A 26,370-nucleotide genomic window follows, 5' to 3' on the forward strand; every position below is an offset into this window, starting at 1 on the left:
TAGCTGTGTCTTCTCCGTGGTGTTTTACTGGGTGCAGCTGTGGGGGTGGGACACAGGCCTGTGGCTGAACCCCCTGGCGAGGCACCGCTCCCCGTCTGCTGCCTCTGCCGCTGTCCTTTTGTCCCTGCGGCCTGGGCGTCATGGGAAATGCAGCTAATCGGGGTCCCTCTGCTCAGAGGCCACGGCAAAGCACCGTACTGGGTGGCGTGAACAGCAGACAATTGTCTAGCAGCTCTGGAGGCTGCACGTCTAAGGTCAAGGTGAGGGCGGGGCCCAGTGTCTCCCAAGGCCTCTCTCTGGTCTGCGAGGTCATCGTCTCTCCTTTTCTTAAAAGGACACCCGTCACGTTGGATTCGGGCCCTGCCCCATGGCCTCATTTCAACTTACTAGAAGACCCTCTGTCTAAATACAGTGGCTGGGAAAAAATAAAGAGTAGACCCTCCTCTTGAAAAGCAGAGCTACTTATATATATGTTACATGTAATGTATATATATAACGTATTATTATATGTAATATATTGGCATATTATATATTATTTTATTATATATAATTATATTTTATTAAAATTGTTTAGAATATACAATTACTTATGATTTATACATAACTATAATTGTTATACATTATTTATAAATAATATACTATTATATAGTATATATTACATGTATGTACATATATAAGATACAATACGGTCTACAATATAGTGTATGTAATATATAGTCTATCAAATGTATGATATAATTACTATAATAAAATTCAATACGAGAAAAGCAGGTGAGGTTCCGCCATGCTGGTCTTCTTTCACAAGGGATCCCCCAGTCCGTGTTTTCAAGGGTCTTACTGCTGGAGGGATTTCTGGGAGCTGCCTTTTCATAGAAGCCAGAACGCTTTCAGTCCTGGAGACACTCTGCTTCCAGGTCTATGTTTCCTGTGGGTCCTCCCACCAGGACTGTCACCAGAGGTCCCTCGCTGTCGCTGGCTGCTTGAGGGCACATCTGGGGGCTGTGTCGGCATCTCCTTTGGGGCTCCAGTACCTCCACCAAAGTCTGTTTTAAAAACGTGCTCTGATGGGGCAAGTATGCTCATGTTTTGAGATTACAAGGCAGATGGAAAGCGGCCGTATTTTCTATGAGTTCTGTAAATGGACTGTGGTTCAGGTAAACTGAGCACACAGCGTCGTGCCCCTCCTCTCCTCCCATGATCCCGGGGCCAGGCGGGGACCACCGGCCTCTTACCAAGCCCCGTCACACCAAAGCCCATCCAGCTCACTTGCAGAGCATGCACTGCCCTCTGTGACGAAACCGGGACTTAGCTTCTAGAAAGTCTCTTCTGGAAGAGGACAGACCCTTTCAAATTCTTTTGTACTACTTTCCATGAGAACCCACCAGGAAGAAAGGCTATGGAGCTACTGCTTGCCATATTATCAAGTCAAGGTGTGACCTTGGCAAAAGGAAGTAAGAATACGGTTAAGTGTTTCATCCATCAGACACCAAGGCTGTGTGTCCTGTCCATCCAGTGCATACAGGTCAGTGAGTGGTGGGACAGCCAGGTGATTGAGTGCCCTTCTTGCTTGTCTCGGAGCCAGGGGACCTCTAGTGGGAACCTGCGGGGCCTGTCACAGCTGGAGAAGCAGGCTGCAGGATCTCCTGGCCTTGACAGGGGCGTTCAGCTGGTCTGGGAAGAACACCTTTGTGCTGTCGCCTGGACTCCTGCAGCCCCCACGGGGCGCCACCTAGAGGCGTGGTCTCACCCTGCGCTCACTCTTAGGACAGTTGTATCTAATTGATCTTTATTGGCCCCATAGCCACCAACCTGTGCTTTGCATGCGATTGGTTTGGTGGATTTTGAATTCAAGGAATACAAGAAAATGGTGGCATAAGATAGGAAGGCATGCTTCCCTCTCAGCATCTGGGGCAGCTGATGGCTCAGAGCCCCAGGAGGTTTGCTTTGGGTTCCTTTAGATCCACAGTGTGGGGTCAACAGACGTGTAAAATTCTCGGTGCTTCTCACCAAAGCTCAGGTGTCAGGTAGACGTGGCTGACTCAGTCCACAACCTCTGGACCCACTGCCGATGAGGACAGTGTACAAAGGCTCTGCTTTCTGCCTCTCTGAATACGACTGCTTTAGGTGCCTTATGTAGGTGGAATTCTCCAGGATTTGACCTTTTGTGTCTGGCTTATTTCACTCAGCATAATGTCCTCCAGGTTCACCCATATTGTGGTAAGTGTCAGAATTTTCTTCCTTTTCATGGCTGAGTCATATTCTGCTGTGTGGATGGACCACATCTGTGTATCCATCCATTACTGTTGGGCATTTGGGTTGTTTGCAGGTTTTGGCGGTTGTGAATAGTGTGCAAGTACCTGTAATTTGGGGGTACGTACCCAGAAGTGAACATTCTAACTGTTCTCCTGTTCAATTCAATAGCATTTAGTGTATTCACAGTGTTGTGCAACCATCCCCACCATGTAGTTCAGACATTTTAATCACCCCAAACGGACACTGGTACCCAGAAAAAAATTTCTCTGTGTTTTCCCTTCCTCCGCCCCGGGCAACCACACACCTACCTTCTGTCTCCTTGGATTTGCCTGTTGTGGACATTTCGTATGAATGGAGTCACTGTATGTGGCCATCCTGAATGTTCTTTCCAAAACCCTTTGTGCCGATGACGTTTCCCGCACGCCCAGAAGCAGGAAGCATCGTTCGGTGGGCTCCGCAGCCAGCCGCCCGCCACCTGGCTAACACCGCTCTCTCCCCAGGGAGGAGAAGCGGTACGTGACCCGGTTCTGGAAAGAGATCCGCGTGGGCGACTTCGTGCGGCTTCGCTGCAACGAGATCATCCCTGCAGACATCCTGCTGCTGTCCTCCAGCGACCCCGATGGGCTGTGCCACATCGAGACGGCCAACCTGGACGGGGAGACCAACCTGAAGCGCCGGCAGGTGGTGCGCGGCTTCTCGGAGCTTGTAAGTGACCCAGGCTTCCCCGCGCTTCCCTGGCGTCCAGGCGCCAGAGCACCCCCTCCATCGGGCGAGGCTGCTTGGCCTAGTAAAAGGGGGTGACTGAGGGTCTGAGAGGACCCCGACCTGCCTGAGCCCACGAGCGGCCTGCTGTGGGGAGCAGGACCCAGGTTAGATGACTGATTTACCCTCTACACTTCCCAGTTTCTCAGACCAGTATTTGCAGCCCCTTTAAAGTCACCAGGGACACTTATGACCAGCTGACGTCCACGTTGACTCAGCTGTTCTCTAAGTCACTAAATGGTAGCACCGCAGAGGTGATGGCCTCTTCTCTCCAGGGTATTTCTGAGCTGAGCATCAGGTCTCCTGTGACTGAATTCTGCGCCTCGTGTCAGACACAGCGTGGAAGTCCCGCGCCCCAAAGCCCTGTCCGAAGGCCCCCCCCCACCTCAGGGCTCTGCCCCCAGGGGCCCCAGAGCCCCGCCCCCAGAGCCCTGCCCCCAGGACCCCCCATCAGGGCCCCCCAGGGCCCCTGACCCCAGGGCCCCACCTCAAAGCCGCATGTGCACAATGAGGAGGAGGAAGGGGGGTGGGCTCTGACCACCCGCACTCCAGCCTTGTTGGCGTCTCTGTCCACGCTCCCTGCCCCCCAGGTCTGTGCGAGGGTGAGGGGGAGCGAACGCCAGGTGAAATTTCAGTAGCACGCACCCTCGGGGCCAGGACCACCCTCAGGGCCAGGACGCACCCTCGGGGCCAGGACGTGTCTGGAGGGGGTGGGCTGGTGGTCACTTGTCCTCTCAGTACCTGCTCTGTGGAGTCTCCTTCAGCCTGGAGTCTTGCCCTCAGCCAGGACTGAAGGAAGCTTTGAGAATTGCCCGAGGCAGTGAGTCCCTGTGGTCCAGGAAGGATGCCCCAGGGGAGTGTCACCTACTGTGTGTCGGTGTCCCACACTGGGGCTTGTCTCCCTCTGCCACTGAGCCTCTCTGTGCCCTACCGCAGGGGAGCCCGGCCTTGGGGTCAGGCCCAGGTGGTGTCTCTGGGGCAGTGGCTGGCTTGCAGCCAATGGATGTCACCAAGGCACTGCTGGCATTTGGGCAGGGAGGGGTTCCTTGAGCAACATGATTTGGGGGCTAGCGTCTCAGCCTTCTGATCGTGAGGGTCCATGCAGCTTACCTATGGTCACCGTGGCAGCCGAAAGTGCCTCTACGCACAGAAGGCCAGAGAGACCCACACACGGGGCTCCCCATTGCCTTGGCTGGTGGGACTTGTGAGCTGACACGCATTACCTCCCACTGCGTGCTGGGCTCCCCACCAGCCCTCACTCACTTCCACAACCACGTCCTCATTTTGACCTTTCGTGCCAATATGTGTTAGTGAGCTGCCTCAAATCCTTCTTAGAAGGAGGCAAAGCAAAGATAACAATTAAACACAGGATTTTAAAAAATGGGGTGCTCTCACCCCAGGTTAGGGGAGCTGGTGGAAGCGTTTGTTAGGGACCCCTCAAGTCCGGGCCATTGGTTTCCAGCTTCTACAGTGATTGTGCTCCAGGGTTTGGTGGTAAACGTGGGCCCACCTTTCTCTGTCTCCAAGTCCCCAGACCACACCTTCGCATGTTGTCCTAAGGTCAGCCGCACTCCCAGGTGTGTCCACTGGTCTCCCAGACCGAGAGTTCCCATTGCCTGTCCTGTCCAGGACGCAGCTCGGCGTGTGCACTGACCTGAAATCAGCGAGGAGCCTGTGCTACCCTCTCGGCCCCCCTGATCTCATCCCGGGCTTACAAGGGGCAGCAGGCGGCACAGGCTCCAGTGTCACCCTCCAGAGCAGCAGCAGTGGCACGGCAGGTGACAAACTACGTGAATGCACACGAATAACTAACGGGTGAAACTTGGGACAAAGTGGGAGGAACATTGGGTGAGAGTTCAGAACTGCAGAGCCGAGTGCAGTTGCTGGGGAAAGCCACCTGCGTCTGTCAGCTGTCACAGTAACTTCCTCGTTTCCTAGCTTCTCAGTGTACTTCGCAGCTGAACCCAGGAGCCTGTAGAGCCTGTCCCCCCCATGTCTTTTCCCAAACAGCTGGGACACTCAAAGCTCAGTGGTACTTTATGTAAATGCTGTTTGTAAGTAGGACATGAAAAATTCAAGGGGGTCGGTAACCACAAGATGGCCACGGGGTTTTGAAAATTAATTTGGGGAACGTAATCAATAATGTAAAGATTTTGTAGGGTATCCGATGGACACGTGTCTCATTAGGGAGACCACCTCAGGGATGATGTAGATGCCTGATCTCTGCACTGTATACCTGAAGCTGAACAATAATGAATGTCAACTATAATTTTATATATATATATGGTTACAGGAAGTGGAGTACAGCATTAGGAATAGAGACAGTGGAAATGTAATGGCTCTGTGCGATGTCAGAGGGATAGCGGATGGGGGGAGGGGGGGTTCACACAGTGTGAGGGATATAAATGATAAACGTCTAAGTATCGCTTTGTCTTGTGCACCTGAAACTAATAAAATTTAAAAAAAATAATTCAAGGGGGGCTGCAGCCTGTCACACCTTGTGTCTCCCTCCTTTAGGCCTGAGGATGTGAATGGCATCAAGCTATAATTTAGTCAGTGTGGCCAAAATTAACCAGCGTTCAGTTCTTATAAAAAGATGTATCAACGTCCAACCCTTCAATATGCAGGCACATCCTCGTACCTGTCATTGGTGTATTTTTTTCACTTTCTGTTTTTTTCCCTCTTTCCCTAAATGTCTGAAAACATTTTCCTGGTTCCCCTTCTTACATTATTATTCTGGAATTTATTATTATTATTAAATGTGTGAGCCATCCCATGGAAAATAGAGAGGAGGTCTCTGGCTTCTAAAAGCCCAACAGTCAGAAGCCGGGGTTCCGTCTGCAAGGTTATAATGTCGAGACCATTTCAGTCCTCTGTATTTAGTGGGTTTTCACAGGAGAGCATCGGCAAGAGTCTCAGGGGCAGAACTAGTTCCTGTCTGATACATAGTGCAACGTGGCCACTTGGACAAATGGCCCATTGGGAGTGGTGGCTCCTAGGAAAACGTGCGTTAGAAGTGATTTGCACAACTTGAGTAACAAAAGAGGGGACCTTGGCCTTAGTGGCGGGCTGGGTGCGTCTGGCAGGGCCCAGCCTGGAGGAGAAAGCCCTCGTGATACAGTCAGGCAAGGTTTCATGTGGAGAACTCTGGTGGGGTTGGGTGGTGAGAAGTACAGAATACAGACATAGCTGGTGTGGGGAGCCGCCCATCCCCGGGGCTGGGATGGTGCCCAGGGCACAGCCCCCCAGGCTGAGTCCTGCACTCACAGGATGGCAGAAAAACTTCTGAGTGGCTGGGCCAGCCAGAGTCAGCCCTGAGGGCACAGGGGAGCCATCCACAGATAGGTACTGGTGGGAAACTTTCAACATGCCCCTGGGCTCTGCTGGAGCCAGGCACTAGAGGTGCCACCCTCCGCATGTGGCTCCAGTGGTTGTGGCTCCACGAGCCCTGGAGAAATCTGTGCCCCTGTGTCCTTCTCCTGGAGAAACCCCGGGGGCCAGGAAGTGAAGAACAAATCCACACACCGGTCCACCTGAGGGTCAGCCCCTTCCTTCTGCCGCGTTCCTCCAGCGCCCTCTACTGACCAGGCAAAAACCTGACTTTGCGTCCTCTCCCTTTCCAGAAGTTTGCTTCCTTGGGAAGGATGCTAAGAAAGAGGGACCTGGTCCCAGAGGTCAGCTAGGCTTCCAGAAGGAGGCCTTGAATCATATTCTGAAGGGTAGGAGGGGGAGGGTTTGGCTGCCAGGTATTTAGGCAATGACACAGGTCAGAAGGTGTCCCAAGGGTGGCAGTAGGATAATACATGTAATTCTTGAAGAGCATTGGACAAATTGTCTGGAATTGAGGGGCTCGAAGCAGGAAGGCGGCATGTGTGGCCCCCAGTCAGACCCCCGAACCCAAGAACAAGAGTGGGGTGGGTGATGGCTGCAGGACCCTCGGGCAAAGGAAACACAGGTCTTGGGACTTCAAAAGAAAGCCCTGATGTAAGAGTTGGAGTCAGCTGGCTTTCTGCAGCAGTAAGGGACCCTGACGTGGACCGTGAAGCTGTCGCAGCAGCAGCTCGTGTGCTCAGGCCTCCTGGGGGCCAGGCCTTCTCAGGCCTCTCGCATTTGTAGTAGTGCTAACATTTAAAAACAACCACATGAATTTTTAAATATCAATCTTGTGAGGTGACGATTGTCACAGCCTTTTATGGATGAGAAACAGAAAGTCAGGAGTCAAGGAGATGCTGCCACGACACCCTGACACCCTCGCCCCTGAATCAGGGTGGTCGGGGGCCGGTTCCTAGTCCTGTCGCCTCCTGAGTTGGCACGGGGGCCTCCAGCATCCCTGTCCTGCCCACTGCACTGGGCACCGCGGTCACTTCATGTGCACTTTCGTTCAGACCTGCAGTCCTCCCCCTCCCCCCATGAAGCTGCGTCCAGCCACTTCTGTGGGGAGAAGTTTCCAGTTCATCTGTCACATTTGCATGGTCATTTCTGCAGATTGGGAGCGCCCTAGGATGATGGGTTTACATCAAAGTTGTTTTTCAGAGACTCGTTTTTGTGACTGTTTCATTCCTTTAACAAATAGTTGTTGAGCTCCTACCTGCTTCAAACGCAATTCTGGGCAATTTGTTGACCCAACAGGCAAGCATCTCTCCCTTGTGTGCGGACATGACCTGTGCAAACAGCAAAGCAGGCAAAAGGCGGACCAGCCATAGGTGCTGAGGATGAAGCAGAAACGGGGCGGGTCCTGCCAGGTAGGTTTTGGCATTGCAGGTGGGGGTGGCAGGCCGACCTCCCTGAGAACAGCCAGAGCCCACACCTGACATCTAGGAGGTGACTTTTGTGTTAGTTGATTGGCTGAGAAGGAAAAAAGAAAAAAAGTTCCTGCAGTTTGTCTCTTAGATGGGCCTGTGGGATCAGTGGCCATAACCCCGGCTACACCCATGAGGCCATCTGTTTGGAGCCATGATGGTGAAGTTTGCAGGAAGAGCTGAAACCGCGAGCCTGCCGAAGCTAGCTGTTCCCAGGCTGTGTGGGTGTGTGCACGCTCGTGTGCACGTGTGTGTGCCTCGGGCACGTCCCACTGAGGAAGGGGGATGAGACCAGTGTGGAAACTGCCCTAGGCTGGCAGGGGTCTGAGAAGCACTGCCCTAAAAGACATAGCTCGTGTCCAGACCTGCCCCGATTCTAAGATAGTGATGGCCGGCCACTTTACACAAACATTTTTACTACATTCCCACCAACATTCTCAGGCAGTGACAAAGCACAGCAGCCTTTACAAGGGAGGGGCCGTCCTCCCCCAAGGTACTTCACAGAGCTCAAGGAGCTTAGAAAAATGACTAAAATTCCAAATATATAGGAGAAAAAGTATGATTTTTTTTTTAGTTTGTTTTTACCTACACATGCTCCCCAAATGCTCTCTACCACAAGAAAATGAGAGGTGAAAAAGTCTGGTTTGCAAGATAATTCTTGGTCCAAAATAGCTTTTCCCTTCAGCTTTTCAGGTTGTTAGTCTTTAATTAAATTAGTTGCATTCTCTGCTATGGAGTTGAAGGAGGAAACACTGTACCCTCTAAAGGAAAACACGGACAGCTGACTGAGTGTGTTACATAGTTCGGGTCAGTGTAATAAGCCTTTACAGGAAGAGCCATGGTTTTCTTTTTGCATATTGAAGTCACTGTTTAGCCATAATTTATCTTGTGGGGTGTTTTCATTGTCAAATTTAACATTCACTTATTTTTGTCAGAGAATATTAAATATGTAACAGGAAAGACTTTGAGACAATAACTGTATTTAGACTAAAATTTTAATTCCAGCAAGTGTGGCCACATAGCAGTTCGGCTAGGTAGGTAATACAGTTTCCTGAGGCATGCTGTGCCTTAGAATATCCACCGCGTTTACTTTATCGGGAATGTAAATTTGGTTGTATAATAAGATTTTTTTGTTTCTCGTCCTGGTAACTTTTTCACGATTCTTTACAGAGAGTAAAACACTGTGATGTTACAGAAAACAGCGAACTGCTGTGACCTTGGTAATCTCAGGCTAAATGGAAGTAGTTATCCAAAGAGATTTTCTTACAGTATATGGAAACTTGAACAATCTTTTGTGTGTGTTTAACTTCGCACATTTTGTGTGGTTGAAAGTGGTCATTTTTTTTTTCTGGGAAAAAGGCAGAGCAATAAGAGGTTTTTGTTCTTTTTGTGTGTGTGTAGTATACAATGCAAAATACTATTTTTCTCTTTGGCTATATTTTCATTGTAAAAAGAAAGGAATTTACTTAAATTCCCACTTTGCTAAATGTAGTTGAATTGCGTCAGCCATTGCAAAGGGTTGGAGGCTGTGTGTATGTGTGCGTGCATGAGTGTGTGTGTGTGTGTGTGCGTGCACGTATGAGTGAGAAGCAAATGAAAGCTGAATGAGGTAAAGTTGCTTTTGCAACTGTCTGTCATCTTGAGCTGTAGGAGTGGATAGCTGCTCTTCCCTGGGCTAAGACATGATGTGCTAGAAGCAGGCGGACGTGCAAGAGCATGTTTTCAGAGCATCTGGACTCTCAGTCTGGTGACTGAACCCCTCCTGTGCACCTCGTACGTTAGATGACCGGGCCAGGTGGTGCAGCCCCAGCTCAGCAGTCCGTGGGACAGTGCACTTTTGGGGGGGTGCCTGTGCCTCATGCTGTCTCCCTCCTACTTGTTTTGTGAGCAGAACCCCCAACAAGATGGAGTGTCCCTGTGTCTATGAGACCTGTCCCCACGCTGCGCTCCACAGTATTTGAATTCTTTGAGTTGCCCTAAGTTTATGAATTTGAGAGTCTTTCCCCACTGCATCGGGAATGACAGGGGAAGCCGACGAGTGCTGTCAGTGGAAGGCAGGACGTTGCTTCTCCTTTTGGTGTTAGTGTCGTGAGAGTTTCGCCTTGCCACGGCCGAGGGACACGGAGGCAGAGGGATCTGTTCACACATTTGCACATTCATGATAATAGCCACGAAAACCAGAATCTGCCTTGAAGGGAGGCGAGCTTCAGAAAACACTGTCACCCAGCAGGCTTCCTGACGACTGAATTTTAACCTCCAGTTGGGTTAACTCTGTATCGAATAAATCAGGTCTTTTCTGCCACTGCTGTGAATAGTCCATGCTGTGGGGGGTGCTGGGACGTGACTTGGAGATGTCACCCAGCTGAGATCAGGCCCCAAGCAAACTCTTCAGTTTGTGGGTTTTCAGTAAAGACACTTCCTGCAGTCTGTCTGCCAGGATGCCTGGTGTGCCCCGACCCACTATAAAAAGGGTGTCATTGCCACTGGGGACAGGACTTCCCGTGGGGTCCAGAGAGCAGATACTTAGATGTGTCTGGATAGGGTTTCATAAGTTCAGAACTGAGCCAAAGCTTAAAAATCATTCGCACACAAGGCTTACTCCGACAAAAGGTGTACGTGTCACTCGTGTGTCTTTGAAAAACAAAGGGTAAAATACTTCTCACTCCCCTGTGATGGCTGACTTTTCAGCAGGCTGCACCCCCGTTGGCCAAAAATGGGCCCTTTCATTTGGGCGGTAAAAGCGACCAACTTCAAAGGATTATGGATTTAGGTTTGTTTTGGATGGAACTTCAAACAGCTGGTTTGCTCATCCGGCTTTTATCGAGTGTTTTGGAGCCTTGACCATCAGGCAGGAAATTTGTGAGGACAGACCTTGTGAGGTTGGCGTCTGCGCTCGGCCCAGTGAGACCGGCGATGGCCACGGGAACCTTGTCCAGAATCCTGAGTGTGGGTCTTTCAAGGCTGACATGCCGGGTGGGTTCCATAGCTGACGTTGGACTGTCTCAGGCATCAAAGATTGGAGCTGAGGGGACCTGGGTGTCAACAAGGCGGCAACCGCCATGCCTGCTCTGAGTGTCCCTGGGGGCCAGGGTCTTTGTGACAGAGGATCCCGGGGTGGCACCGCCCAGAACCTGGGAAGGGGCTCTGTGTCCATGTTCAGAAAGCCCGGAACCCTCCTGGTGGTGACGGCGGGACCCCAAACCCCCCCCCCCAGCAGCACCAGCTCACCCTCCCTCGCCCTCACTATGCACCAAGCTCTCGGAGCCCCACCTGTCACTGCGTCCTCTGATCCTCTTGAGGCTTGTTCCCATGTCACGGAGAGGCACAGAGGGACTCAGCACCTTGGCTGGTGATTCTCCTAACTCCTCTGTCCTTGGCTTGGAGACAGCCATCTTCTCTGTGTCCTCACGTGGTGTCCCTCTGTGTGTCCTACTCTCCGCTTGTAAGGACACCGGTGACAGTGCACTAGCGCCCATCCATATGGCCTCATTTTAACCTAACCGCCTCTCACAAGACCCCGTCTCCCAGGAAGGCCACAACTCTGAGGTGCTGGGGGTTGGGACAGACGGATTTGGAGAGGGGACACAATTCATCCTGTAACAGTGCAGCTCAAAGTTGGTCATCTCAAGGCAGCCCATTGCCGCACCCCTCCCCGCCCCCCACCCTCCGCCCCGGGAGGGTCCAAGGGCTTTCTATTGACAATGCGCTAGAAACTGGGGCCCTAGATGTTGGCCGAAGGCCCAGCCAGGCGGGATGGCTGCAGCCTGCCAGGAAGCGGACATTCAATACACAGCATATAAAAGTGCTGTGAGTGACAGTGCATCACAGAGAGCAAGAGTTTTACTATGGGGCAGATTTCAAGTTTGCTTCCAGTTCTTTTACACATGCACATGTGTATGTGCACGCGTGTGCATGTGTGTACCTCAGGGTATTCAGAGTTAACGCAATGCCAGGACAGAAATCCTTTCTCCTAAATAATCGCCCTGAGAACTAGGGAAAACCATTCACCCTTGACGGAAATCCTTTGATCTTAGAATTTCCTTCAAGGGCAATGTCATTTCCATTGGGCAGATAGCCTGTTTGTCCTATTCACCTGTCCATTTCCATTGCAAAAGGGATCCCAGGACTGGATTTACATCAGTAGTAAAAAGAGAGCTTTTCTGATAGTCATTCTGTTACAAGGCTCTGACCCAGACCTGGGGGGGGCGGGGGCAGACGGGTGACAGTATGACCCACGGCCTCTCCTGGCCCGTGGCTTCCTGCTCCACTTGGAGTACGTGCCTCTGATGGACAGGAGTGCAGTGGGAAATATTTGCTCTTATTTAAGCAAAGGAAGCCATTTTTTCCGATTACACCTTTCAGAAAAAGTCCACACTTAACTGTGTTGAGCTGTGGCGGCCGCAGCAGCCCGGGCACCACTTCTGTCCAACAATGCCCAAGAAAACCCAGTACTCTTGGGTTTTAAAGTTTAAAATACAGAGACAAGCTGCAGGCATGAACACACTCCTGTGGCTGGCACGTGTGCTCTGCCCCTTAGGAGGTGTCTGCCCCAGAACCCTGATGTTTACCCAGCTCAGCTGAAATTGGACGCCTGTCTTTGGCAGAGGTCACCAGGGCGGACCCTCCTGTGCCTGTGTGGGAGATGGGAACAGCTTCCGCCTGTGGGCAGACTGACTGCTCCAGGGCCCTGAGGCTGTTTGGGGAAGACGCCTGACTTAGATGTCAGGGCCACTCAGGAGGGGCACAGACCCTTGTTTATACAGAAGTGCTTTCTGATTCCGTGACTTCGTCTAATCTTAACATGGCTACACGAGCTTTCTTTTTGCTACTGGTGCCAGATACATCTTTTTGTTCTTTTCACCTTGTCTTTTTGTGTCTGTATGTTTTAGGTATATTCCTTATAAACATTACATAGGATTTTTCTATTCATTCTGCCAATGTAGAATTTCATTAAAAGGTTTTACTTGGTTACTTTTAGTGTCATTGGTATGTTTCAGTGTGATGCTTCCATCTTTACTTTTACTTGGTTCTACCTGATCTGCTTTCCTTTTTGTCTCTTCTAGATCTTGGTTTGATTATTTTTTCTTACCTTCTGGTTAATCTCTGATAGCTTCGGGCAGGTATGTTTAGTATTTTGCCCAGTGTTTCTCTTGGCCCTCAGCGGGATGCTGGGTCCAAACTGCCTGTCCTCAGGGCGGGACAGTTTTCTTTTTGCATCTCGATGACTCAGTTTGTCTGGTTGTGGTTTAGAGTTTCATGATCGTGCCACCATTTCAGTCTCAGAGTCATTCCCCCAGTAAGAACAAGACCTCTCTTCTTTCTGTCCTCCATCCTAGTTTCCTTCCCGCACTAGTAGGTGTAGTTTGTCCTGCGTGGGTACCAGGGGGCCTGTCCCTAGGGCCCGCTTCATAATAAATGCATCCTGTCCCCTTCCGCCTGCCTGGTAAGAGGAGGAGCCTTTTCTCTCAGTGATTTCCCAGACGTGACTGGCTCACACCGCGGCCCTGTCTGCTCTCGCCAGTGGTGGAGAGGGATGCTGAGCAGACGGCTGACATGGAGGCTGGCGGTGCACACGAGCCCGGCAGCATCCTGTAGAGTGTTTCATGCTTGGCACCGTGTCAGAGTAAGAGCCGATCCTTTAGGAGGGCTATCTGTTCTAGAGAACAGCTCGTGTAGGTTTTGAAGTCAGTTTTCTGTGAAGCAGCCCTTCCTGCTCACTGTCTGAAGGCATAGCCAGTCCTTAGATTCTCTTAAACACATCCGATAAAAGAAAAAGCGGGGCTCTGTTGGCCATCACAGCCCATGAAGCATTTGTCGCTGGAGAGAATGAATGCAAGGCATTTGGTTCTGAGAATTCAGGCTCAGAGCCGGCACTCTGAGCCTTTGAATTTTGCCACCATCTGAAGTAAAGCTTCAAGGCTGTGACTGAAACAGCAAAGGGGCAAGGGAACAAAGGAGGAGAAGGCACAGCTGGCACTTTAATTTTCAGGTCAGATTTACAGAGGAAGGCTCGCTTTCTACTTTCAAACCAAGATAGATATACCTGGTCTCTGAAGCGTGTGCTCGTGACAGGAAAATGTGCAATTAGGAAAAGAAGACAGCAGACATCTCTTGATCAGTTTCGCCTGAGCTGTCAAAGGCATGGAGCTTCCGGAAGCCCCCTGCAAGGCCCGTGGAGGCCCTGCTGTCCGTCCCGTGGTCTCTATCAGCTTTGTTCCCCTGGAGATACTGACGCCATCGGGGTGGGTGTCCACTCACAGACGTGGTCCTGTGCGTGTTAAGTGCCACCCAGTGCTCTGTCGTGGCCTGCTGTGCTCTCCTGCTCAGTATATTTAGGACACGTTAAATAATGCAGTCACAACTATTGCAATTGTAGATTAAATAGTCACGGAAATGTGTTTTGTGATCATTCCTATTCTATTTCTATTTGTACTGGGGCATGAATTCCCAGCGTAACACTGAATCTATAAAACTGATTGCAGGAAAGATACTTTGATTTAAGGCTTCTCACACAGTTGACATCTCCTGCCACCAGTACCAAGACGCCTACAGTTTCATTCAGGTTTTTATTTATCTAATAAATATGAATCGAGCACCCACATGTGCCAGGGGACACCACAGTGGAAAAGACAGACTCTTTCACATTTTAGGTTAACTAACTGAACATATTGATTTGGCAATACAACTTTTGCAGTAAATCCGTACATTCATTCGTTCGCTCATTCAGTATCAGGCTGTCTGCCCCCCTTTCAGTTCCCGCAGCACGGTAGTAAATATAAATTGGATTGAAAATGCAAAATGAATGTTGGGGTCACTGTTTCATTCACTTGGGTTAAATACTTTGCTTAAATTAAGTCAGATTTTTTTTGCTTTTAGTCAACAAATAAGCAGCTGGATTAGAGGCTATGAATAAATCATCTTATTTTGCTACAGGTGGAATGTGCTTACACTTGCAGGAGAGGGACTGTGCTTTCTGGGACATCACAGGGGCCCTCGTGGCCTCATTGGCTGTCCCACCTGCCCCAGCGGCCGGCGACAGGCCCTCAGCAAGCAGGAGGTCCAGGCCCCCAGGGCCCAGCCGAAGCTTATGGTCCATGAGAGCCTTCCGGAATAAGCACCCATCACCCGGGCTGTGTGTGTTCAAGGCTGTCTCCTGATCACAGAGAACCTGAGGTCTAGTGAAGGGGCAGGGGAACCAGCTGCATCCAGGCAGGTTGGGGGGCGGTACAGGCTCAGAGCAGCATCCGTCTGTCCTACCCAGGCCAGGGGCCGCCAGGACCAGAAGTGCAGGGGGCAGTTAGCCAGGTAGAGTCAGGGGTGGGGGGAAGGCAAAGGAAGCTGCGTGGGGGGTGTGGGACTCTCCGGGGCTCCTCTCTTGGCAGGAACAGGTGTTGGGGTGGCAGTGGACCAGGGCAGCTCCGGGACCCTGGACAGAGCCTGGCCGCTGTGTCAGGATGTAGATTTCATCCTTTGGGCAGCGGCTGGCCCGGGTGGGGCAGGTACACTGGAGCGTCTCGCAGGGAAACCTGAGTCCCTTGCGACTGGGACCATCTTGGCAGGGGTAACTGGGATATAGTTTAAACTCTAGAAGAAACAGCGATGCGTGAAGTAACTAGTTACATCTGTGGATTTGGAAAACAGAACTTTTCGAAATATAAATTCTTATTTATCTTTGTTGTGATGAGTTACTAGTGTAGATATTCAGTCTTACTTTCGTAATTACATAACTCATGGTAAACAAAATAAAATTACTTGTGTGTGAGGCTCTTTATACTGAAAAGTCCAGACTCGCCGGGCTATCTGCTGCTTACGGTTAGTTTCTCACTATCAACTCTCAGGATTTGCTTATTTCTGCTTTCTTAACTTGGTTTTTGGGGTAAAATACACATAACAAAATTTACCATTTTAAAGCACACAGTTCTGTAGTGTTCATTTGTTTGGAACCAGCAGCCCATTATCTCCAGAACTGCAAATCTGCTTAAAAAAAAAAAAAAATGGAGTTAGCATGCTCAAAATAGAAGGGTGCACTGGGACCCTCTAACTCTGTCCATGCTCCGGGGGGAGAGGTTGACAAAAATGTCGCTGATGGATGACTAGGGCATGACCTTGAGGCCAGTTTGGAATGAAGCAGATGGGTAGATGAGTGGCTGATGATATTGAGATGTATGTCACAAATGGAGGTATTACTATGTGGCCAAGTAAGATAGAAAAATCAATGTAAGTAGAATTTTCTCATCTAAAAGGTGTGCTCCAGCTGAGAAACCCTTTTTAAATAAAAGGGCGGTCTCTGTACTGTGTTTCCCCGAAAATCAGACCTAGCCAGACCATCAGCTCTAATGCATCCTTTGGAGCAAAAATTAATGTAAGACTCAGTATTATATTGTATTATATTATATTATATTATATTATACCTCAGAATGTGACTGTATATTTATATTATATTATACCTGGTCTTATTTTATACTGTTATATTATATTATACCCGGTCTTATTTTACTATACTAGACTAATTTTAGTAGTGAAATAAGACAGACCGGGTCTTATATTAATTTTTGCACCAAAAGACGCATTAGAGCTGATTGTCTGGCTAGGTCTTATTTTAGGGGAAACATGGTATGTGTCTGCTGGGGCCACCATAACAGAGTATCACAGGTGGGGGCTGGGGGAGCTAAAACAACAGATGTGTATTTTCTCAGTGTTGGAGGCTGGACGTCCAAGACAGGGTGTCAGCAGGATGAGTTTCTTCGGAGGCCTCTCTCCTTGGCTTGCAAATGACCCTCTTCTCCCTGTGTCCGCCCATGGCCAACCTTCTGTGTGTGTCTGTGTCCTAATCTCCTCTTCTTAGGACACCAGTCCTGTTGGATCAGGGCCTACCCATATGGCCTCACTTTAACTCAGTTATCTCTTTCAAGACTGTATGTCCAAATACAGTCACATTCTGAGGTATGGGGGGGATAGGGTCTCAACATATGAACTCAGGGGGTGCAGGTGAGGGAACACAGTTCAACCCACAGCAGTCGCTAAAGCTGTGTCAGGTTCTAAAACTCCTCAGCTTCCTCCCCAGTTCCAGAGGAAGCGGATGACACGAGCATCTCAGGCCCCGGGCAGCATGCATGTCCCCGAGGCACGTGGCTATTGGTAGGACATTACCAGTGGATCAGTGACGTCCCAGAGACAGAACGTTCTACCGTTCCTGAGCCATACACAGTACATTTTTCTTAGAAAGAATAATAAACAGAGACAGAATATTTTAAGGCTCCCGCCTTGGCTGCCAAGGACCATTCGGTGTCTCTGGAACTCACTCGCTTCGTGACCGTCCTGGGCAGTTGGGTAGCAGATGTCTGCACTGGAAAAAGCAACCACTGGCTTCAGGATAATCCACAGCTTTAAATAAACAGGGCAGCTTGAAGTAGAGCCTGATTCTGGAAGTAGAGCCAGAGAGCCCATTGCAGTTCAAGGAGAGAGGAGCTAATGGCTAATTCAAATTCAAGAAGAGCGTTTGAAAATGGCACTTTAACTCCAGCTATGAATTGCGCGACCACCCCCTAGCGAGTCCTCCTTCTCATATACACGACCCATTGGAAAGCAGCCAGGACTGACTTTCCAGTGGCTCCCAGGATGGCTGTCTGTGGTGGGTGGTGGTAGCGTAATAATCACCCAGTGGGGTCAGCAGTGTTTATGCCACTTCTGTGATTTTTAATCATGTGCATTTTTTGATGATGGTACCTCGTGTGAGCCAAGACAGTTCCATTGTTTACCATGTTGTGACACTTGACGGAGGAAAGAGAACGGCACACCTGATCACAGCGAGCTGGTTTTTAAAAATCCAGTAACTGAAGTCAGTTATTTATCCTGAAGGCGTATTCCCTCTATTTCCTCCTTTCTCCTTCCTCCCCATCCCCAATCTGTTCATATGTTCTATCTGTCAAGGGCAGAATGAATGAAAGACTTTCTTTGTGGTGAGCTGTCGTTTTTATCACTGAGCAGAATAATAAATACAGAAATTGCTGGCTTACGCATTGGTTATTTAAATGTTTTGCATCAAATGTCTGTGAAGGATTTTTAGCGCACATTGAAGAAATGATACTTTATGGTAAGTTTCTATTTTCCAGATGGAATTTGCATCTCTAAATCTGTGTAGGAAATTGGAAGGTGCTAGACTGTCTCAGAAAGCCAGGCCACCCCTTCCATCGTCACTGGTTTTCCTTGCTCTTATCTGCTATTCTCTTATTTCACGTTAGAGCAGCAGGCTTCTCGGCTCTCTGCTCACCACTGCTACTGATTGCTCTTCAGTCTACAAGCTTAGTTATCGTTGCTGACTCAGTGAAGAGGCAGGGACTGGGTCCCCTGTGCTGCTGGCACTCCCAAGGGCACTAGCCCAAGTCCTTCCATGAAATCCCGAGCCGTGGGTGCAACAGAACGTAGCAGCCTCCGCCCAGACTTCTCTAACGTGTACGTGCTGTTATTTTAGGTCTCCGAGTTCAACCCTTTGACCTTCACCAGCGTGATCGAGTGTGAGAGACCCAACAACGACCTGACTAGGTTCCGGGGCTGCATGTGAGTACCACACGTCTGCCTGAGTGTGTCCTTCTATGTGACAAGCTGTACACACATACACATGTACATATATATGCACATGCACACGTATGCGCACGCGTACACACACACATACATGCACACACGTGCATGCACACACAGTTGACCCATGGACAATATGGGGGTTACATGTGCCGACCCTCGCTCAGTCAGAAGTCCTCATATAACTTTTGACTCCCCAGAACGTAACTACTAACACCCTACTATTGACTGGAAGCCTTACCAATAACATAAACAGTCGATTAACACATATGTTTTATGTTACATGTATTATATGCTGTTTTCTTAATATAAAGTGAGCTAAATAAAATGTTATTAAGAAAATGATAAGGAATAGAAAATGTATTTACAGTATTTATTGAAAAAATCTGCATATAAGTGGACCCATGTAGTTCAAACCCATGTTGTTCAAGGGTCAGCTGTATAGATAGATAGATGATAGACAGATGATAGCTGTCTGTACACACACACACACACACACACACACACACACACACACACACAACTGTGAAATACACATCCAATACTCCTCACCGTACGTCGCCCCTCGGGAATGTCACCAGCACCTGAGCCCTGTGCCTGCTTTGGGAACCAGTTGGCGAGATCCTGTCAGCAGCTCCAGCTGTCAAGGCTCCTATAGTGAGTGTTCTGCCTCCCCTTCCTCCAGCAGCCCCTGGAATGGGAGGGGAGCGAGGGGGCTGGCTGGCTACACGTGGCCCCATGAGTAGGAGGAAGTGTAGGCACCAGACTCCAGCAGCCTGCGAAGAAGTTTGTTCACTCATTCATTCATTCATTCATTCATTCATTCATTCATTCATCTGCCAGTCATTAAACCTCCCAGTCATGAGCACCTACTATGTGCTAGGCCTGTTCAAGGCTCTGAGGGCACCGCACTGGATGGAGCCGACAAGGAGTCCTGCCTTCGTGTTTATTTTGCTCTAGTTAGGGGACAACAGAGACAACAAACTATTAAACAAAAGATACAACATAGAGCATGTCAGCTAGTCCAGCCCCTGCTCCAAAGGAGACAGACACAAAAGGTAAGTGACAGTGACACAGGGTTGGCTACATGTCGGTCATTGGTGAAGCTGGGCTGTGGGTGCATGGGAGGTAATTACAGCCTTCTGTTTACGTTCATGTACAGTTGAAATTTCAATAGTAATGTGTGTGCATGTCTATGTGTGTGTGCGCGCACGTGTGAGCGTGTGCATGTGTGGTGGGTTGCTGCATGGAGGCGCATGAGCAGAGGCTGAGGGACGAGGGTTTGACCCACCTGGACATGTGACCAGACCTTCTGTGCTTTGATCAGGTGTCGCAGGCTTAGCCCTGTTGTCTGGAGAATGCAGGGCCTTCTCCCTGCTCCAAGGTGCGAGCTGACCTGTCTGTTGCAGAGTGGGCCGGGCAGAGTGGCCCCACAGATGTGTGGGGATGGGGCAGGGCTCTGCTTCTCACAGTGGGCATGTCTCAGAGCTTCTGGTGTAAGTTGGGACCTGGCTTACTGCACACCCAGCCCTTGCCGGGTACCGAGGAAGGCATCAGGGCTGCAACCTGGAACAGCATGAGGAGCCCATATGGAGACGTGCAGACCAGAAAGTGCAGGAGAGCTCAGCACGCAGAGTCTCCTGGTGCTGGAAAGTGTAAGCCCAGCATGGCCAAGCTCCTCCTGCAGAAGCCAGCACAGGTCACACTGGGCGAAGGCAGCTGGGAAGCAGGACATGCAATGTGGGGTGGCCGGGGTCTAATGCCTATGCAAGGAGGGCCCCCAAAGGGACTGCAGCGGGGGCCAGGCTGCCCAGCCCAGCAGAGGCAGTGAGGGTCTCACACAGGAGAACGTGACATTCAGATGCTCTGGTGGCCATATGAGGTAGGGATGGGGACTGAGGCTGGTGGCACCCAGGCCGGGAGGGGTGGGTTGCAGGCTCTGGAAGACACGTGAGGGACCTGAATGATGACATTGCCGCCCAGGGGCAGGGGCCAGGAAATAGCCCACAGGGGGCCACTGAGGACTGACGTTTGAGTGGATGTAAAACTGAGGAAGGAGGGGTCTAGAAGGACCCCCGAGCATGCTGGTCCAAGTGCCAGGGGGACGGTGCTGCCACCGCCTTGGGTGGAACAGGAGGGCCCTGGGCTCTGGGTGCTGGAGGTGACTGACTTGGGGTGGGAGTTGGCTGCAAGCTGCTGCCCAGCATCCCTGGACATTCGTGTTGCAGCCTGTGGTCCTGAGTCCCCTTACACCTCTGTGTCTGAACCGTGGATTGCTACCCCCGTCGCAGGCCCGTCAGCACCTTCACGTTCCGGGACCCAGGAAACGAGACTGTCACCACCAGCGAGTGCTGCCAGGGAGATGTTATGTCCTGGGAAAGCAGCCAGGCAGGATATTTATTTTATTAGCTGAGCTCTGCCATTTCCCAGGGAGCCTGCATGTGGCCAGGACATGTCAGCAGACAGCCCTTATCACGTCTCACTTATGGACAGTTTTGATTGAGGAGAGATTGGTTTGATGAGCCAGGAGGCCTGGGGATTTGAACTAGAAGAGCCCTTCTAAGGGGCCCGGATTGAACGGGAAAGGACGTACCCATTTGCTCAGGTTGACCACAGACCTGTGGCTGAAACATCAGAAATGTATTTTCTCCCAGTTCTGGAGGCTAGAAGTCTGAGGTCAGTGTCGGCTGCTTAGTCCCTCCCGAGGCCTCTCCTTGGCGTGGAGACGGCCATCTCCTCCCTGTGTCCTCACATCGTCTTAACCACTGTTCTCGACTGTCTCTGTGCCCAAGTTTCTTCTTCTCATAAAGACACCAGTCATATGCACTAGGGGCCATTCATATGGCATCATTTTACCTGAATTACCTCGTTAAACACCTGCCTCCAAATACAATCACATTCTCAGGTACCGGGGTTAGCACTTCAACATAAATTCTGGGGGGTCACACGTCAACCCAGAAGCAAGGGGCAGGCGCTGAGGGCAACTTGATGGGTTCATGTTCTCGTGGGCGTCTGCTCAGCCCTGGGCCTGTCCTGCTCCCAGTGGGACCCCTGTCAGAAGTCCACGGCGGTGCTGCAGATGCTGAATGCCCGCTGGCTGACGCCACTCCTCAGTGGGGCTTGGCTCCTTCTGCGTCGGACGCAGGGGCCTTCCCCTCAGGACGGCGACCCCGTCCCCTTGCACCTGCTGCCTGTCCCTGCGGCCGTGGTCCTCATATTGGCCGATGGGCTTGCTGGTGATCACCTCCGGTCTGGCTTGGTCCCATTAGAAAGCACAGGAGTTGTTTAAAAGTGTGTGACGTGTCACAGAAAGCTTAATGGGAAAGAGTTTCCTTGTCTCTGTTGAGTGTGTTTTGAATGAGCATGCCTGGAGCTCTGACTGCAGTGGTCCGTTCTTCACTGCTGTCCCTGAGAAATATCTCCATGTCCAGGTGTCACACAGCCTCCTGGCACTGCACACGCGGGAGCCAGGTTTCAAGTGCAGTGTCATGCACGGGTATCTCCGTGCCCTCGCCGGCAGTGCCGTTGTCAGGCTGGAATCTCTTGTAAGGCAAAGCCTTGCTCTGTCAGGAACTGCCAGCGGAGCCAACCTAGTGCTGACTGCCCACCCCCGCGTGTCCCTTTGCGTGTCCTCTGCACTAGTGAGTGACAGGCTGCAGAAGTGTGTCCCCAGGAGGCGTGCTGGCCTTGACTTTATTGTTTAGCTTCTCTTCTGCTCCACAAAATGTATGCATTGCCCTAGTTGTGAAAAACATGGGTTGTGTCTGAAGTGGAGTGGTCGCCCTGTCCCTCATGCTGGTGACCAGAGACCACATATGACTGTAAGTCACCAGGGTCTATATATGACAGAATGTCACCGGGGTCTGTATATGACAGGAAGTCACCAGGGTCCTTATATGACAGAAAGTCACCGGCATCTGCATATGACAGGAAGTCACCAGGGTCTTTATATGACAGAAAGTCACTGGCGTCTGCATATGACAGGAAGTCACCGGGGTCCGTATATGACAGGAAGTCACTGGTGTCTATATATGACAGGAAGTCACCAGGGTCCGTATATGATAGGAAGTCACTGACATCTGTATATGACAGGAAGTCACTGGCATCTGTATATGACAGGAAGTCACCAGTGTCCCAGTATGGCAGGAAGTCACCAGGGTCCGTATATGACAGGAAGTCCCTGGCTTCTGTATATGGAAGGAAGTCACTGGGGTCCGTATATGACAGGAAGTCCCTGGCTTCCGTATATGGCAGGAAGTCACCGAGGTCCGTATATGACAGGAAGTCCCTGGCTTCCGTATATGGCAGGAAGTCACCGGGGTCCGTATATGACAGGAAGTCCCTGGCTTCCGTATATGGCAGGGAGTCACCGGGGTCTGTATATGACAGGAAGTCACTGGGGTCCGTATATGACAGAAAGTCACCGGCGTCTGTATATGCCAGGAATTCACCAGCATCCATATATGCCAGGAAGTCACCGGGGTCCATATATGACAGGAAGTCACAGGCGTCCGTATATGACAGGAAGTCACTGGCATCTATATATGACAGGAAGTCACCAACATCCACATATGACAGGAAGTCTGGATGTGGCAGGAAGTGCTGCTTCACAGGAAACCCTGAGGGCTTCCTCTTACCTTACACCCTCAGACCAGCCCTGCTCCCTGGTCAGCGCCACCGGTCTAGTTGCAGGAGAGCTACCAGCACCACAGGGGAGTCTGGGCTGTGGGTGCGGGGGAGGGGTGGCGAGGCTACCCACTGATGGTGCCAGCAGGTGGCTTCTCGGAAAGCACCCCCGTGGTGGCACTGCCTGGTGTGGGTTAGGCCGAGCCCCTGCTCTAGTTCCGGAAGCTTCCAGGGCCTTCCCTTGTGACCCGGGACCACGTGTCCCAGTGTCATCCTAGCACAGGGTGTCCTGTCCTACATGGTGGGGATGTGGCTGTCCTTAGTGGGCCGAAAGAAGGACTTTGAAATCCAGTGGCTTAAACTCGGACTGTCCCTCTGAATTAAATAGAAGTGAAGCCAAATTTATAAAATTCTGTCCTAGAACTTACTACATTTCAAATTTAATATGTTACTATTTCTAATAACTTTATGACTCTTTATAAGAAAAAGGAGATGTAGAAAATGTTGCTAAAACCAATACCATCCCCTTTTGTAGAGAAATATTTGTATTTCTGGGACATGAGGTGTGATGAGCAGACGTGTTCTCTGTGATGCACAGGAGATGGCAGGAGGCCACCCCTCAGGGCATTTGTGGTCACCGTCCCAGCTCGGTGATGCTCCCGGTTTGCCTCTGGCTGTGGTGCATCCCTGTGGTGAAGAAAAACCTGGGGCCATCACACCACATCTGACATGTGGGTTTTCCCACACCGAGCAATCCTGTGACACCAGCTGGGTGGCCACAGTTTCTCAATTCTGACACCATCTACTTGCACACAGCATCAGACCCCACAGGGTAAGGGCTCAGTCTCACAAGACTGTCCCCACTGCAGATGCCACGTGCGAGTCCAGGGTGTCACTTGTGCTTCTGATAAATCAGAGGTTCCCACAACCTCCTCCTTCCTTTGCTAGAGAAGCCCACAGAAGGCAGGAGGACGGATCACTGCCTGTCTCACGGTTTCTGGCAAAGCATCCAAATGGAAGGGATGTGCGGGCCATCCACACCCCCTCCACCTCCGTGTGCTCGGTGCAGGTCACTGTGGTAGCCAGCCCCCATCCAGGAGCGCAGCCAGCGTCACCTTAATTAGAACAAAAGAGTCCTGTCACCCAGGAAATTCCAGGGGAGTTAGTGCCCTGTGTCCAGAACAGCCAGGGTCGGAGGTCAGCTATGAGAACAAAAGGTGTTCCTGGTGTTCTTATCACTCAGAAAACTTTAAGGGTTTTGGGAGCGCCATGCGGGGAGCTGGGATCAAGGCTAAATGCTAGAACAGAAGGTTCTGCCAGCACCACTGTTTACAGCGTTTCAGGAGACCTGTGTCAGGAACTGGGGGCAGAGGCCCATACACATATTTCTTAATAGTTCCCCAAGCCTGTGGGCAAAGTAAACCAACATCAGGCTCTGGATGCTTCCAGAAGCCCAGCTGCCCGCGAGCATGAGCTCCCCCTCAGCCCTATGGAGATCCACCGAGTTGAACCACGCACTCTGGGGTCCCCCAGGCCCCGCCCAGGCCTTCCATCCCCAGCGTTGTGAGATGCGAGGTGCATGTAGGTGTCCGAGTGAGTGACACGTGCCACCTGTCCCCCTACAGCAAGCACGAGGACGGGGAGAAGGTGGGGCTGCACAAGGAGAACGTGCTGCTGCGAGGGTGCACCGTCAGAAACACAGAGGCTGTCGTCGGCATCGTCATCTATGCAGGTAGGCTGAAGCGGCGTGTGTAACCATCTCCGGAGCCAACGAGCCCTCTGTTGGTGTTTTAGCTTCTCTCCACAGTTGTCATGTATTTCAGGGTCATTTTGTGCCCTGCTCCTGTGACTGCGCCCATCCTGGGAGCTTCACCAGGGGCCGTCCATGGGGCCTATCCCCTCACTGGGGGCACTGACTCACCATGTCCCTTCGTCCCCACAGGACACGAAACCAAGGCCCTGCTGAACAACAGTGGCCCCCGCTACAAGCGCAGCCGGCTCGAGCGTCAGATGAACTGTGACGTCCTCTGGTGTGTCCTCCTCCTCGTTTGTATGTCTCTGTTCTCAGCGGTTGGTAAGTGTCCTCAACGGGTCACCATCACATGGGCATCATGGGACTGCCTCCATGCAAGCCTGGTGGCTGCTGTGTCTCGTCCAGATGCTCTGACATTCACGTGTGGCATTCAGTTGCACACGTGTCACCAGCTGGGACTCCAGGGGCAGGGGCCACACTGAGATGCCTAGAGGAGGGGGCTCGGCACTTCCGGGATGGAGGATGATGGGGTCTCTCCAGCAGCAGTGACTCCAGTGGGAGAAGCGCCAGTTACCTGGCGGTGAACTAGGAGTAAGAGCAGGAGGAGCAGATGGGAAGCCCATGGAAGGAGCAGGAAAAGTACTTGGACCCTCAGAGGGGGCAGAAGTCAGGTTGCACACGGGCCCTGGGGCTCTCCACCCTGGATGGCCCCCCAGCCTGGCCTTAGGAGCCCCTCGGAGGGAAGTGTGCAGACCCTCCCGGTAAGTGACCATCACCAGGTCCCACAGCCTCCTGCAACGTGGTCTAGGAGCTCAGTGTAAAAGATGTTAGGCATACGGATGGGGCAGGGGCTTCTGTCACCAGCAAGGGTGGGACCCAGGTGGTGAAATGATGTGCATGGCCACTGGTTTCTCGAGAAGCTGGCATCCCCCGGAAGGGACAGTAATGGGCAGGGTCCAGAGTCTGCCAGCGAGACACACACGCTGGGAAAGTCCTTTCAGGAGGTTTCCCACCGGTGGCATGTTGGGACCAGTGGTGCTGTTTGGTACTGATGGTGGGACGCGCGAGTGTGAGGACCCCACGTCCCAGGGCCTCCCGGCAGCCTGATGGTGGGTGCCTGACACACCTGTGCTTTGCTCTCACGTGACAAGGCAGGCTCGTGAGGGCCACTGCGCCCGCGTCGAGTGATTGTCTCAAAGCTTCGCTTTAATTTGCACTAGCCGTGTTCTAACATTTCCACCGGATGAATGACACCTCCCTTTGAACATTGCTGCAGGACACGGACTGTGGGTACAGCGGTACCAAGAGAAGAAAGCCTTATTTGAAGTCCCCGAGCCTGACGGCAGCTCTTTGTCCCCAGTCACAGCTGCAGTGTACTCATTTCTGACAATGATAATAGTCCTGCAGGTAACCGTCCCGAGCCCACCATGCCTCACTGTTCTGACGGGGACGTAACGCCACCACACCCCTGGGAATTCTGGGAATTCGCACTGGCACGACCACAGATGGACCTTCCTAACGTGCCGCTCTTTGCTCTTCCACCTCATTTATCTAGAGGGGCTTTTCCTGGGTGATTGTCAAGTTCTTAAGATGCTTAGG

The 26,370-nt window shown here is 51.3% G+C and overlaps 1 protein-coding gene across 4 annotated transcripts in view; it reads left to right on the top strand.

Annotated features, from left to right (window-relative positions):
• ATP10A (ATPase phospholipid transporting 10A (putative)) overlaps window positions 1–26,370 on the top strand; it is a 111,677-nt gene that overhangs the window by 50,930 nt on the left and 34,377 nt on the right. For all 4 annotated transcript variants that reach the window (XM_019753226.2, XM_074317770.1, XM_019753227.2 and 1 more), the window contains exons 2-6: window positions 2,754–2,958; window positions 18,286–18,371; window positions 24,644–24,750; window positions 24,961–25,092; window positions 26,048–26,178. In XM_019753226.2, the coding sequence (XP_019608785.2) occupies window positions 2,754–2,958; window positions 18,286–18,371; window positions 24,644–24,750; window positions 24,961–25,092; window positions 26,048–26,178 (661 nt within the window). The remainder of the gene's footprint in view (window positions 1–2,753; window positions 2,959–18,285; window positions 18,372–24,643; window positions 24,751–24,960; window positions 25,093–26,047; window positions 26,179–26,370) is intronic.

Source organism: Rhinolophus sinicus, linkage group LG13 (assembly GCF_036562045.2).
Source record: "Rhinolophus sinicus isolate RSC01 linkage group LG13, ASM3656204v1, whole genome shotgun sequence".
NCBI classification, from domain to species: domain Eukaryota; kingdom Metazoa; phylum Chordata; class Mammalia; order Chiroptera; family Rhinolophidae; genus Rhinolophus; species Rhinolophus sinicus.